A 15578-nucleotide genomic window follows, 5' to 3' on the forward strand; every position below is an offset into this window, starting at 1 on the left:
TCTGGTGCCCTGATGGATCTAGATAATCTCCTTAACACCTGCTCAGGTGTAACTTGCTCCACTTCAGATTCTTCAGTACGAGTTGGTTGAGTATATGCTTCGACATCTCTGGGGTTACTCTTCTCCAACTCAACCTCAACTACCACTTGCTTTGTAATCTCTAGAACCTTCTGCTCTCTGTTCTTGTACAGGACAGACTAATCAAATGTCACGTCACAATGTCTCAGGATCTTTCTGTTCTTGTCATCCCAAAACTTGTAACCAAATAAATCAGAACCATAGCCTATGAAGTAACACTTCACAGCCTTGGTATCAAGCTTGTCTCTCTTTTCTGGATCAACATGAACATAAGCAGTGCAACAAAAAGTCCTCAAGTGTGAGTACTTGAGTTCTTTTCCTGTCCACACCTCCTCTGGAATCTTGAACCCTAAAGGAACTGATGGTCCCCTGTTGATCAAGTATGCAGCTGTGCTCACAGCATCCGCCTAAAGTGTTTTGGGCAGCCCACAGTGTAATATCATACTCCTTGCACGCTCATTCAATGTTCTGTTCATCCTCTCAGTAATTCCATTCTGCCTTGACTTACCAGGAACTGTTCTCATCAATCTGATTCCCTCAGCTGCACAGAATGCCTTGAACTCTAATTTGTCATACTCTCCTCCATTGTAAGACCTTAGGCATTTGACTTTCAAACCGGTCTGATTCTCAACTTCAGCTTTCCACTTCTTCAAAGTTGCAAACACATCTGACTTATGCTTCAAGAAGTAAACCCATACTTTCCTGCTGAAATCATCAATGAAGGTAACATAGAATCTGGATCCTCCAAGTGATGATACTAGAGATGGTCCCCAAACATCTGTATGGACCATTTCCAACTGCACTTTCTTTGGCTCTCTAGGAGTCTTTGTGAAGCTTACTCTTTTGTGTTTGCCCATAACACAGCTCTCTCAAAGACCCATATCAACAGACTTCAGACCCTCTAATGCTCATTTTGCAACCAGCATCTTCATTCCTTTAGTACTCTTGTGTCCAAGTCTGTTGTGCCACAGACATGAACCGGAAGCACCTTCAGCAACAGCGGCCATGTTTATACACTAGATGAATAAACAACACAAGAAATTTCAAGATAAAGAGATGAGAGATCTAGAGAGAGAAAGAGAAAACCCAATATTTCGTGGTAACACCCCGTGAGTAAACTTCCACGGCGGTGATGTATATTTATATTAATAAATTAGAGTATTTTTTGTTACAGAGAATAAATAGGAAAACCTAAAATAGAGAATAAATAGGAAAACCTAAAATTAATCAGACTCCACTACCTAACAATTCTCCCACTTGGAGACTTACTCAGTCATCCAAAAAATACATTCTCAAAAAAAATCTCTCATCATCAACATCTTTACCGCACTGCAACATCTGTATCAACAACTACAAAAGACCAACCGAGGTTTTACATAACCTCAGTTTCCCAATATCAACACATTTCGTCAACATGTCTGGCGGGTTCTTTGCACCCTCTATCTTCTCAAAGCACATATCACCATCCTCCACTGCCCTGCGAGTGAAATGGTATCGCCTTCTGATGTGCTTTGTCTTCAAATGATAGACTGGATTTTTCACCAACTGTATGACACTCTGGCTATTTGAGTAAAGAATCTTCTCGCTCTGTTTCTTACCCAATTTCTCAAGATAATCTGCCAGCCATATCATCTCTTTCCCATCTTCAGCTATTGCCACATACTCAGCTTCAGTAGATAAAAGAGAAACACACTTCTAAAGTCTGGACATCCAACTCACTGTTGTTCCACCTATGGTGTAAATGTACCCGGATGTACTCTTGCTCGAGTCAACATCCCCACTAAGATCAGCATCCACAAAACCCTGTAGAGTCACCTTGCCTTTGCCAAAACAAAGTGAAGTACTGGATGTACCTCTCAGATATCTCAGAAGCCACTTCACAGCTTCCCAATGCTCTTTCCCAGGGTTCGCCATGTACCTGCTAACAACTCTCACTGCATGTGCTATATCAGGTCTAGTGCAGACCATAGCATACATCAAACTACCAGCTGCTGAAGCATATGGAACAAGTGTCATGTGATCACGCTCCTCGGCAGTCTTGGGTGACTGCCTCTTTGACAATTTAAAGTGATTTGCCAATGGAGTAGTCCTGGATTTAGCATTTTAATCAGGCTCCACTACCTAACAATATTAGGATCGGGTGGTAGCATTTTCAAATTCCAATTATGATAAGTTATGCAAATGAACTTGATTTGAATGATTTTGGCTCAAAAAGAAGAATTGAAACAAATTTTTTGGATTGTTTTTCAAGTTCATAAGCAAATCTTAGGTTCTGGTAAATGTAAACCTCCATTTTTATTGTAAATATATGATAGTTTAATTAATTGTAGAGAAAGATGAATAAGTTTAATTTTTAGCAAATAATAGTTCTATTATATATACGATTTTTGTCAACTATCTCATTATAGCCTATGATAGATTTTTTGCCTTATTAGGATTTATTTTATTTTTAAATCTATTTTTACTAAATAATGTTGAATGCCTTGAATCGGACCCGCTACAAACAGAAAGGACGGGGGTCTCGCTGTTATGTTGGGCCCAAGCCTTTTAGGGCGTAGCTTAGCACTATATATAGACGCTATGTCAAACCCTATTCTGTAACTCTGTTTTTGCCTCTCCATAATAAAACTGCTCCCTCTCTTTCCGTGGACGTAGCCAATTTATTGGTGAACCACGTAAATCTGTTATCTTGTTTTTCTCGTTTATATATTTTCTTGTATTATCTCAAATTCCGCACAATAAATAATAAATGAGTTAACAAAGTGTTACATATAAATCTGTAGTTCATATGAAGTCAAATCATAAAGGTGTGTTAGCATATGCATGTCGTCACTTTTACATCTACTTTTTCCTCCTAAAAGGAAGACAGGCGGGCAACTAAATTAGTATACCTTATGAGAACTTGCCCACTTGTCTTTCTTTTAGGAGGAAAAAATAGATGTACATTCAAATCAAGTTCATTTGCATTACTTATATATATATATAGCATGAAAGTTCGTTAAAGTGTTGATTGAATTTTTTTGTTCATTATTAAATTATCATTTACTATTTTTCTTAAAGTTATCTCCATAATATTTAAAATTAAAGAGTCTAAAATATATGATAAAAGAAAAATATTTAAAATTAAGGAGTCGTATATAATAGGAGGTATTAGGATAATCAATAATTAAGAAGTCCTAAAACACATAGTAAGAGGAAAATGTATGTTAAGAGATAGGTTAGCATAATTAATAATTAAGGAATTCTACAATTTATGGTAAGAAGAAATATATATTTTTTCCATCTTAAAATATATGGAAGAGTTCTAAAGTTTGTTGATATAAATCTAAATGATTTTTTTTTTAATATTCTTAGGTCATTCTTTATTATACAAGATTCGGAAATGGTAGCAAAATAATAACATTGTCATTTATATTTTAAAAAATTTGTCCGCACCCAATGTATATACCCACTATTGTTACACGAAACACATAAGATAGGTTAAAATTTATTAGCAGACTTATTTTTAAATAAAAAAATTATAAATATTTCTTGAAAAGAAGCCTACACATATTAGGTTAGTTAATTTCTTATCTATGTTAGCACATATTTTTGCTTGTGCATATTGAAAAAAAACACTTTGTGTGTTACCGGCGCAATAGTCCTTTCATCATAGACAAACTTGTTACTGAGCATAACAATGAAATGGATTCACCAAAGAAAATATATTTGTTAACTAACGATTTCCTAATGTGTGTGCATTTGATTATTGCTTTGTCAAATTATAGTATAAAAATATTGACCATTCACAAAGATTGATTTATCTAATCTATAGATGTTTCTTGTTCTAATTATTATTTGGGAGAATTCTAGAAAATGTTGAGTATTAATATAATTTTAGTTAAAACTTTTTAACTAGAGAAGATAATTTTTGTTTTTATTTTCCGAAATAGGTGAAAGGTGTTGGGATTTTAACTTCACTTAATAAATCTCCACAAACTAAAATATTTTATTCCATATTTTTTATTTAAAAATATCTTTTACAATTATATTTATGTAATATTACTAGAGTTGAACAATTAAAATGCACTCCTCTTGGTTATACTTAAATTATCAAAATAGTAATATTTAAGAACCGGAAATATATACTCTAACTAAAAAACCTGTAAGTCCCTTTCGGTTACTGTCACAACCCAACGCATCATGATTGGCACAAACCCTAACCCTCCAGTGGGAGAATCACTACTACCATTTTATGAAGAAAACAATAAAAACTATGGTATTTAAGTTACGGAAGCAAGTTAAATTAACTAAAACAATGCAAAAAATACGCCTAGAACCTGAAAGTAATTGTACCAAAACTCTACTAGAGTACAACCCCAAAAATTAAACAACAGCTTAACAAAAGTTTGAATCCAAAATGAGTGGACTTAAAAAAAGAGAACTCAAGGCAACCCGAAAGAACTAGCTCACCCATGAATTCAAAATGATGACCGATCTCCAAAGAAGGTTTGTCAACAGTCGTATGAAGAAGCCCTGTACTCAACAGAAATAAGAGCAAGTGCATAATCAGTACACAACCATCGTGTACTGGTAGGATCACGCGACTTTTTCACTAGTGTAACATAAACAAGCAATAACAACATAATTACTCATGCATAAATATAAACGTATTCAATATTATCATAAGAATAAACATCACAATTCACATGCTTCATAACATAGTTGGTCCTCTCATGGAACTCAAATTCAAATTGTTAGCATGCTAGAACGTGGTGATTCGATCCAATTTTTATGACAAAACGTGGCAATCCGATCAAAGTTAGTTCGTTAGAATGTGGAATATGATTCCAATTGCACATAACAATAACAGATCAAGATCACACATTCAATCATGATTTGATGGTATCAGTATTTATATATCTCATTTCGACATCTAAGATAAATATTGCAACATCCATACATATATAAGTATCACATAGATGCAAAACAAGTGTATATCACACAATCATAAAATCACAATCATCACCTACCTTGAATCCAAGCTTGAATCCCCTAAGACACTTGAATCTTCCCTTTCCGGATTCTTTCCGCTTGTTCTAGGTTTATAACAATTAATATACACAAGGATCAACAATCAAATGTTTTTGATTATTCGAATTATAACAAATCTAATAGCCTAGACCAAATCCAAGATCATAATTCCCAAATTAGAGATTTTTCCACCATAATTCCTAGACCAAAACCCTTCCCCATCAATGATATCTCAAGAAAATAGGTTCTACGGATCAGAAAATGGTTTTGACGAGTGTAAACCTTACCTTTAGCCTAAAAAAGGTATAAAAACAACTGTTAAGAACTCGTCTAGGGTCGCCTACTTAGCCCTAAAAGTCTAAAACTACCAAATATGATCATTTTAGGGTTTATTGGTGAGTTTATAACGCGTCTGGCCCATTCTAGCAGACCCATCCTACTGCAGCGACGCCGCTCTAGCGGCCCCGATAGAGGCAGAATGTACCCCTTCACGAAAATGACATTTTGGGGATTTCTACTCATCCAATTTTGATTCCATAAGTTTGTACGGGTTCCTATCGTCTAATTAATCTATTCATGTAATAAAATTAACATTTATATATCTTATTCATTACTAGATTTTCCATACACGTTAATAAATCCAATTTCTTCTAAATCTATAGGGTTGGATAATTCCAAGCTACTATGAAAGAGTTTTTTGGTCCCAATATTTTCTTCATTGACTTTTCTATAACAAAACAATCATGTCATTACAATCGATATTAATTTACCCATCAGTCGTCTCTGGGTGATCACCTAGGAAATACTTGGGTAAAATAAAGATAGAGTAGTATCTGAAACGTTGAATTACTAGGGTAATTGTCTCGCATGCCCTTCTTATCGAATCTCATTACCTCCTAAGGTTTTCACATCTCCAGCCTCAAATCAACCAATTTAGTACCTACACATCCTCCCTTACCATGCATAAATGAACTCATCTCAACACTCGAGTATTGTTGTATATAAACTTAACTAATTAACAAAACAAATCCCAATGAAGACCAAAGTTGATCGTACACACGTATGTCAGATGTTATCAAGGATCTTGACACAATCATAAGGACTCATCCCTCCTCACATAAACATGATAAAATTCTAATATCAAAACTCACCACAATTAGAGGAGAACCTACACCAACAAACACATGCTCATAATACCCAAACAATCATAGTTTTTATCAACATCTTCATCCCACAACATAAATTTTCATTTGATTAAGTTACACAAATCTCAATCTTTACACATCATATACTGCTTGAGGGATATGTCCAAATCATACAAACCATCCAACAACGCTACTAAAATTCTAGATTTAGTAATTGCAGATTACCTGTTAAGAACAGTAGAATTGGATTACATGATCCCCACATTTAATCACAGACAATCAATACATGACCTCAACTACCAGATGAATATTAAAATTGTTGGCCAACCATATTTACGTAGGGTATCTCTTCTATAAACTCTCACAAGCAAGGTGGTACAAGCAAAACTATTAAACTACTTTTACCAACTGCAAGTCCATACCACATAAGTCATCGAAATAACCAATTCTTCCCAATCATCCCACTTATCCAAGAGAACATCACAATATCGTCTAGATTAATCCACCACTAAGGATCCACCATCAAAATAAAAGCATGTGTGACCATATTTAGTTCATCACACTCACAACAATGCAGAAATGTAAATAGATTATCACATAAGAATTTATCAAATAACACGATAGGTTTTCCTTTGAAGAGTCGTCTCAACCATTTTCATTCGCTTGACGCTACATACTCTTCACATCTATCCATTGAGCTCACACTCTCAATACTAACCACAACATGGACACTCCGTCCATTTTACCTTACTCGAACCCAACACTTTTAAAGTACAAGCCTTTTAGATACCTTAACAATTCCACTATAATAAACTTTACAACTAGGCCCAGGTGTAATCCCTTATGAACGCTCAATACCTGATACATTTGACCATTCCACAGCTTGCAAATTCATAATTGATAAAATATATCACCTAAATGTTGACTTCGAATGAAAAATCTGAATGGTAATTCAGTCACCTAACATAATCCCCTTGTTTGTCAATATAAGATTATCTTTTTATTACGACCTTATATCGCGCTCATCCCGCTACAACGGTACCCAGCCCGCTGTAGAACCACGAAATCCCACTGCAGTGGAAATTTTGAAATAGTGAGCCCTTATTTAATAATCTACGATTTTAAGTTCCATCTCGTCCTCCACGGCGGCATCAATCCCTCTGTAGTTGTGTCGTTGCTGCGGAAAAACTCCCTCTACAGTTGCACAATTTGAGACTGTTTTTTTCTTGAAGAAATTCAATTCTGCCTTTTTTACAAAACACATTCTTGACTCACAATGCCAAAAAAATACCTTTCATGGTAAGGTTGATTCCCGTAAATCTACTTATAAAAATTTGAAACAAACAAAGAACTTTTCATCACCTTCGAGCTAGTGTTTGTATACTCCTTTCTCAAGTCTTCTCCAATAGTTTATAACAAATCTAATGAACTTGTGACACTATTACCATTCTCACAACAACGCTAATGAAATTACACATATCTACAACCAATTATCTACACCTCTAAAGATGTCTTTTTATCCTTTTCAATCAATACAATATTCTTGCCCTCGCCTCTCCTTAAAGGTTTTACTACATCCCACTATACTTAGCTCCTTAAAACTCTATATGAATTGTGTCCCACCAACTCTTAAAACTTCACATACAACCACGTTACTCACCAAATAGTAGAAATATACAACCTTATTCACAAGTCATAATTACTACATTGATTTTTCTTAGCCACAATCTTATTATATAATTCCATACCATCAGAATATACTACAAACTCTTATTATCACTAAGCTCAGTCAGCCCTGATTATCTCCACAAGTCAATATTTCCATCGACATAACACCTCAAACTGATGTATACTCATCAAATTCAAAAGACTAGCCCAATGTTGATACACACTTTCTAACTAGAATCATCAATTTTTCACCCAAGTATACTCAATAGAACTTACTTTATCTATAGGCTTGTCATTCCAGTATTAATCCACTTCCTTATGGATTAATATAAGAAACACCAGTCCTCATACTACCCTCCTTCTTTTAAACAACCAAGATAGTAACACCCCACCCAGAAACACTAGAATGGATGAAACCTCTATTAAGAAGCCCTTGGATTTAAGCTTTAAGCTCTTTCAATTTCAACACCAAAGAAAAAGAATTAATAGAGAGGGATTTGACCTCAACATCCCAAATATGTGTCAATTACGTCAAACAATCCTGCCCTACCAGTTTCCTAGCCCAAATGAAGGATATGATCTTATCTAGCTTTGGCTTGTACACCCCTTCCCACTCTAATCTTTCCCTATCATAGATCTCTAGAGTTACCGTCTAGGAATCACAATTAAACCTGATATAATAGGGAGAAAACCAAGTCATTAATAAGATTATATCGAGTCGGTCATATCCAGTATAACCAAATCAATCCATGTCAGAAAACCCACGACATAATAGGACAACCTGATACACAAGAGTGACTATGACTGACTCCTCAACAAGGGTATAAACATGGATGAGGGTATGATTGACTCCTTAACTAGGGTACAAAAATGGATGAGGATATCAAGTAGATCACAAACCATATCAAATTCCAAGGCAATTGAACTGACACGGACAAACAAGTACAATCAAGAACAACAACATGTTAGACATCTAGTCGCAACAAACATAGTACATATGACCCTACAATAGACATGTCAACCTTGGTCTTGCTCGAGAAACCATAAAACTGAGCCATGTCATCTTGTCGAGCAACCTTTTCATATGCCTAAGTTCTCCACAATTTTAACACACTTCATAACTTATATTTGATTGTTAAACACTCAGGTATAATTGGGGGTCCTTTATATGACTAGGAAAAATAGGGGAGACGGTGCTGAGATTTTGTATAGCCTATCCCTCTCTAGTGGCCATGCACTGGCGGGAAGAATCTTGCCCACGCGACCATAAAAGAAACACAACCCAAGCCAACTACTTTTTTGGAGGGGTCTCTTTTCTAAAATTCCACTAGGATAATAATTGTCTACCTCCATTTAATATTAACTACACAGGCTCTACAATTTCCCTTACATTACATTTAATACTACAACTCACTCGTTCCCAGGATACCCCCAACTTTCACATGATTATCAGTTGGTCGCAACACACATCAAGGTTTCTCTCTTACGAACCACATCGTAATCTATATAGCCCATTGCGCCTAATCTGATGATGATTTTCATTTTACACTACGTACCACAACGACATTTAAGCGTTTACAACTGCAACACTTTCAACATTTAGACCAACATATTGCACATATCACATTCAGTCAAGCAATATCAGGAATCTAATCATATCAAAGCATTGAAGTAATACACCCTTTACATTCATGGTTAATTTTAACCAAATAAAAGCACACATTTACCATTCCAAGTTTTAATTCACACATAAATCCAAATTTTTATTTAATAATTTCTTTCCATAAACAACAATCTCTCATGCCTTATACAGTCACTAAGTCCAGATACCAATCAGAACCCTCTTAGTTTCAATTAACTAGCTTGTGTTACATCTAGTTCACTTGGTTGAGATACCAATTGGAATCAAGATATACCAATTGGACCCAACTCATGCCAGAGGTGACAATAGTAGCTAGCGAGCCTCATAAGACTTCTATTTTCAATCATAGAACTTTTCCAAACCCAATAATTATAGACTCGGGCTTTAGTTGATGGTAACAAGACTTTAAATCAATCAATCATAGAGACAACTGATGCAATTTGAAATTGGTAAAAAATGTCATGTATCTAGGGCAATGGATATTTGTTCTGAATGGTAACCCTATTCTACTGTCGATAGTCTACACACATTCTCTTTTGCTAGCGATGGTGTTACCACTTTTGCTGCTCAAGTTTGGACCGAAAGTGAAGGAGGAAAGATATCAATTTGTATCACCCACATACCAATAGGATTCAAGTCATAACTCGAAGGAGTAGAAAGAAGTGAATTTTTCCTAAAGTCCTATATCCTCTCGAAGAAAAGTATAGACGTATTCATACCATTCCAAAGACTCTACTAGACTCGTTTTGTTACAAAGATATCAAAGAACCTAGGCTCTTATACCAATTTGTCATGACCCAACTCATCATGATTGGCACCCTCCCTAACCCTCTGGTGAAAGAACCACTACTTCCATCAAAATAAACAAATAATCTAAAAGTAAGACATTTAAGTTACGGAAGAAAGTTAAATAAACTAAAAAATGTGGAAAATATGCCTAGAACCTGCAAGTGATTGTACCAAAACTCTACTAACGACAAGTCCAAGAACAAGAGGTACTTGTAAGACCCCAAAATGAGATAGGGTTTCTAGAGACTAACATGTTGGTATTAAGGTTACAAGGTCATAAAATGTCTTATAATATTGTCTAGAGGCAGTGTGTAAAGTTTGAGGTGATTTGAAAGTCGAATGTTAAGGGACGACCAAAACTTTCGATGATTAGTTGCCTATGTGCCTCATGTGTCTATGCATGCTTATACTTATGTGTCCTGAGATTTTGAAAACTTTAAATGATTTTTAATAATGGTATATGTAGTTTTGAGATGTTTGGAGGTCAAACGACCAAGAACGTCCAAGGCGTTTGAAAGATAGCCCGTAAGACGCTCAACGTGTGCCTTGATGGGGCTTAGACTGTTTGGAAGACTTGCAGGTGTTTTTTTTTGGGTGGAACTTATGTTGAAGGTTTAAAAATTGTTAAGGGTAGTATTCACATTGGAAACTTCCGGGTACGACTTCTAAAGGGCCCCACAAGAAGGCCCCAAGGCTGGTTGAGACATTGTCTTGGCAGTGTCAATCGACGGACCAAACGACGGCCTGTTGGTCAACCAACGGCCCGTAGGTGAGGTCTCGTCGATTGGAATTTACCTTGGTCAGGTATAAAGAAAAAAATTGGCTAATTACTTATCGACGGAAGCCTATGCACGGCCCGCTGACTGACCTACGGTCTGTAGGTGCTTCCGTCGATGGTGGCCTGCAATTTGTAGTCTGCGTCAGTTTCATTAAAGGGTTGAATGGAAAATTCACCCCAAGTTCTAACCTGACTCTAATAGGTTTATTTAGCTATTTTTAGGTGTATATAAGTCGTCCAAAACGTGATCAAGTCATTCAAAAATCAACTCACATGATTAAAGTGTTTCCCTCCAAAACCATATCCCTAGAAACCACCATTGTTGGTGAAGGTCAAGAACTTATTAGAGCTTAGATTTCTATGGATAAATCATCATGTTTTAGAGGTTTTAAACTAAACAAAGGTATGGTGATCCTTCATCTCTAGCTATCCTTCCATCTAGAGAGTTAATCTCAAAGTTTTCAAAGAGAAAAATATGATCAAGTGCTTCTTCTTCATTCTAGCCATGGGTTCTTTCTTAAATTGATTTCAAAAGCATCCTCTGAATGTATTGATGATTATCTTATTATTTGGATGTGATTTTCAATCTTATTGCATGATGAACCCATGCATCTTTCACAAACTCGATTTTAGTCTATGTATGGCTTTATGATCTTGATCTTATTCATATCGATTAGTGATTCAATTATGTTAATATGATTATTTCTAATATTTATTATGTATATTGATGGTGAATCATTGGTGAATTACCCATGTGATCAATGTATGAAGATTTGAACATGTTTAGTCTAGTTTTCTATTATTCACTATAATGTTGATTTTTTTTTATTAAATGGGGAATCTGATTGTTTAGGGCTGGTTGTATCTACTGTCTTAATTGAATATTATGGATGAATTGTAAATAAGTGTCACACCCCTTTTCTGCGCGGCGGTGTAAGGATTTTTCCAATTTAAGTAACATTTTAAAAAGGGATTATTTTATTTTAGTGTCGCCAATTGAAATTGAGTTTTGGTGTTCCAAGTCACCTTATTTAAAACCCTAATCAAAAGGAAGTTGACTGGTTATTTTATGGTCTGCGAAATCAAAAATCGAATAAGGAATTCTGTTGACCGAAGGGAAGGTATTAGGCACCCCACCCCTCGATCCCGTGGTTCTAGCACGGTCGCTTTATTGACTTTTATATGTCTTGACTTAATTTTAAATATATTATGTTTGTTATCTAACAGTTTACTTATGTATCGCTTTTTTTGATTTATTTTAAATTACTTTGTAAAATTGTCATATTTCATTACTGTGTGGTTTATTGGTAATAGCTCTTTCAAACCACACCACAAATTGTTTATTTGTTTGTATTTAAAGACTAAAAGTAATTTAATATTTTTTGGATCTTAATATTTTATTAGTATTATCATTATGATAAGCCTAAATGATACATTATCTTAGTTTTATTTTTCTAAAAAAATGAGCAATATATTTATAAGAACGTAAGATAAAAATAATATAATATACCTTTTCATATTAAATTTTTACTTTTTCTTATTTTAGTCATTAAAATGAAAAGAACATAGTAATTAAAAATAATTTTATTTTTTTATTTATTTTACAAGTTTTCGGTCACTTTAATATTGTTTGTCTAATTATTTTTTTTTATTTTGTTTCTCTTTCTTCTTATACTTTAACTTATTTGTCTTTTATATTTTCTCCTTCTTATTTTTATACTTTTATGTTTTATAAAAAAAAATTAATTCTTTTCCTTTTATATAATTTTTATTTTTTATTTTTTTCAACATGAATAAATTAATTGATTTTCTTTAAAAAAAAAAGTTTTGCATTAAAAGAAATGTAAAGATAGTGTAGGTTAGATTTATTTTATTTTTATTTTTATTCTTCTCTTCTTTAAAAATAAATAAATACAGTTTTATTAAATATACAAAGTGAAAAAGTAACTTAACAAATTAGAACTTAATTTCATCTAATTATGACTAACTGTATACTGTAGAATATTAAGCTTCAAATTTTAATAAAGAACGAGATAAAAGGAAACTTTAGAGCAAGCAAGAATAAATATATGTTATATAAATTTTACTCTAAATTTAATAATATGAATCTCAATCTATTTCATTTCATAATGTAAAAATTAAGTATGCATAAATTTAGAACACTTTATATCATTGAAATCATATCTTGCATGATTTTGAAACCAAATAATGTAATGAAGACCAAGAGTTATCTTTTGTGAAAATTAATTCACAAAGAAAATACCTCGATAAGGACCACGAATTTGAAGCCTCGAATATCACTATTTTTGAGGGGTTTTTTTGTGAGTGTGTTCCTAAGGGAAAAAAAAGGTGAAAAGTTTTCTTGATTTTTTTTTGATTCCTCGCTTTTGCTGATTTTTTTACTCTTTGGATTGCTGAAAAAAAATTCTCTTTTCCTTTGTACCCCTTTTTCTTCTTCTTCCCTCTCCCCTTATTAATGTGTATATATTTATGTATATGTGTACATGTGTATGGAAGAGTTGGATTAGTGGAGTGGGGTGTGGGGTGAGTGGAGAGAAATGGTGAAGTGGGGTTGGGATAATGGGTAGGTTAATTTCTTTTAATTATTTTTTTTGTTATAAAATAATAATAATAATAATTAAAAAAATTAAATGGCTAGATTAAATAAATATAAACAATTAATATCACTAATTTATTATAACTTTGAATGAATAAATAAAAATATACCTTAAAGTGTGATTCTATTTTTTTGTGGTTTTCATATCTTTTAAAAATAAACTTAATAAAATAAGATAAAAGTCAAAATATTTATAAAAAATATTTAAGCTCTAAAAAGGGTATAAAATTTAAATTCGGTCAAAATTACGTGTCTACAGTTTGCCCCTCTTTGACTGCAAACACGAAGGGTTTTCAGACAAAGAAGTAGACAAAGTGACAAGTTTTGACCGAACTCTTATTTGAACTACCAAAATTTATGCGACCGAGTCCTTGTTTTGGACAGCCTACATATCCCAGGTTATAAGGGAATCACATGTAGTTCAAGGAGATGAGGTGATGAGTTGGAGTTATGTGAGGTTCAATCGAGGCTCTAGATCGCGACTCTTATTCTTATATAAAAATATAAAATTGAAAGCTCATATTGAAAAGAAAAACAAATGTACAAATTTCTATCCATGCAGCTTTTCTTAAATCTTCATTTGAATTTTGACTTTAAGATATCACCTTGATTTTTGGGTGAATATCTTAACCTAGAATTGGAATGGAGGCTGAACTTGCCACTTAGGCGGAACTTTTGACATTCTTCAAAATGACAATTTGAAAAATGCTCTTGAATAGCTGCGTGTTTTCTTGATCAAAAGTTGAATAGTAAAAGATGTGAGCAAGTCATGCTGCTACATGCATTGAAGATGCTAATTCTAACCATCATTGAATTGATCATTTTTTTTAAAAAAAAACTTTGTTCTTGAATTTCAAATCCATGTCTCTCTTGAGGAAACTTGAAAAACCACCACAAACAAAAAATAAACAAACAAAATTTTTGCCCCAGTTTTCACTGGAAATTTTTTTTTGAGTTATTAACAAATATGAATATAAAACATAAACTCCGACTAGGAAGTGTTCATTTTAGGAGAAAATAAGACTAAAAATCTAGACTAGGAAATGTTTATTTTATGAGAAAGTAATCTAATCCCATTATTCAGGAGGGTCCTACTAGTCTCATTATCCATGAGGGTCCTGAGAGTCCCATTATCCAGGAGAGTTTTGCTGGTCCCATTATTCAGGAGAGTCCTGTTAGTCCCATTATTCAGGAGGGTCCTGCTAGTCCCATTATCCAGGAGGTCCTGCTAATTCCATTATCTAGGAGGGTCCTGTTAGTCCCATTATCCAGGAGGGTCCTTCTAATCCCATTATCCAGGAGGGTCCAGCTACTCCCATTATCTAGGAGGGTCCTGCTACTCCCATTATCTAGGAGGGTCCTGCTACTCCCATTATCCAGGAGGATCCTGCTAATCCCATTATCCAGGAAGGTCCTGCTATTCCCATTATCCACGAGGGTCCTGCTTATCCCATTATCCAGGAGGGTCCTGCTATTCCCATTATCCAGGAGGGTCCTTCTAATACCGTTATCCAGGAGGGTCCTGCTACTCCCACTATCCAGGAGGGCCCTGCTAATCCCATTATCCAGGAGGCTCCTGCTATTCCCATTATCCAGGATATCCAGGGGGATCCGGCTAATTCTAAATATTATATTAAATAATATCTTATTAAACAGGATCATCATTTAGAATCATTACAACATTTTTTATTTTTAGTCCAGTTTACACTAGAAAACATTTTTTTTTATAAATTACTAGTAGCATGAATAAGAAATACATGTTCCCGAAAGAAATGCAAGACAATATGTAATTAGGGAGTTTGTTCCCTAGAAATGAATGGTGATAGCGTGTTTGTTTTCTAGAAATGG

General features: G+C 34.2%; 1 protein-coding gene across 1 annotated transcript; it reads left to right on the forward strand.

The window, feature by feature from the left end:
* The first annotated feature begins 218 nt into the window (after positions 1-218).
* LOC138348941 (protein app1-like) lies at positions 219-15371 on the forward strand. The gene is made up of 3 exons (XM_069298549.1): positions 219-257; positions 14815-14952; positions 15084-15371. The coding sequence occupies exons 1-3, from the start codon at positions 219-221 to the stop codon at positions 15369-15371; spliced, it is 465 nt and encodes a 154-aa protein (XP_069154650.1).
* The last annotated feature ends 207 nt before the right edge of the window (positions 15372-15578 follow it).

This window comes from Solanum lycopersicum, chromosome 5 (genome assembly GCF_036512215.1).
Source record: "Solanum lycopersicum chromosome 5, SLM_r2.1".
Classification (NCBI taxonomy): Eukaryota; Viridiplantae; Streptophyta; class Magnoliopsida; order Solanales; family Solanaceae; genus Solanum; species Solanum lycopersicum.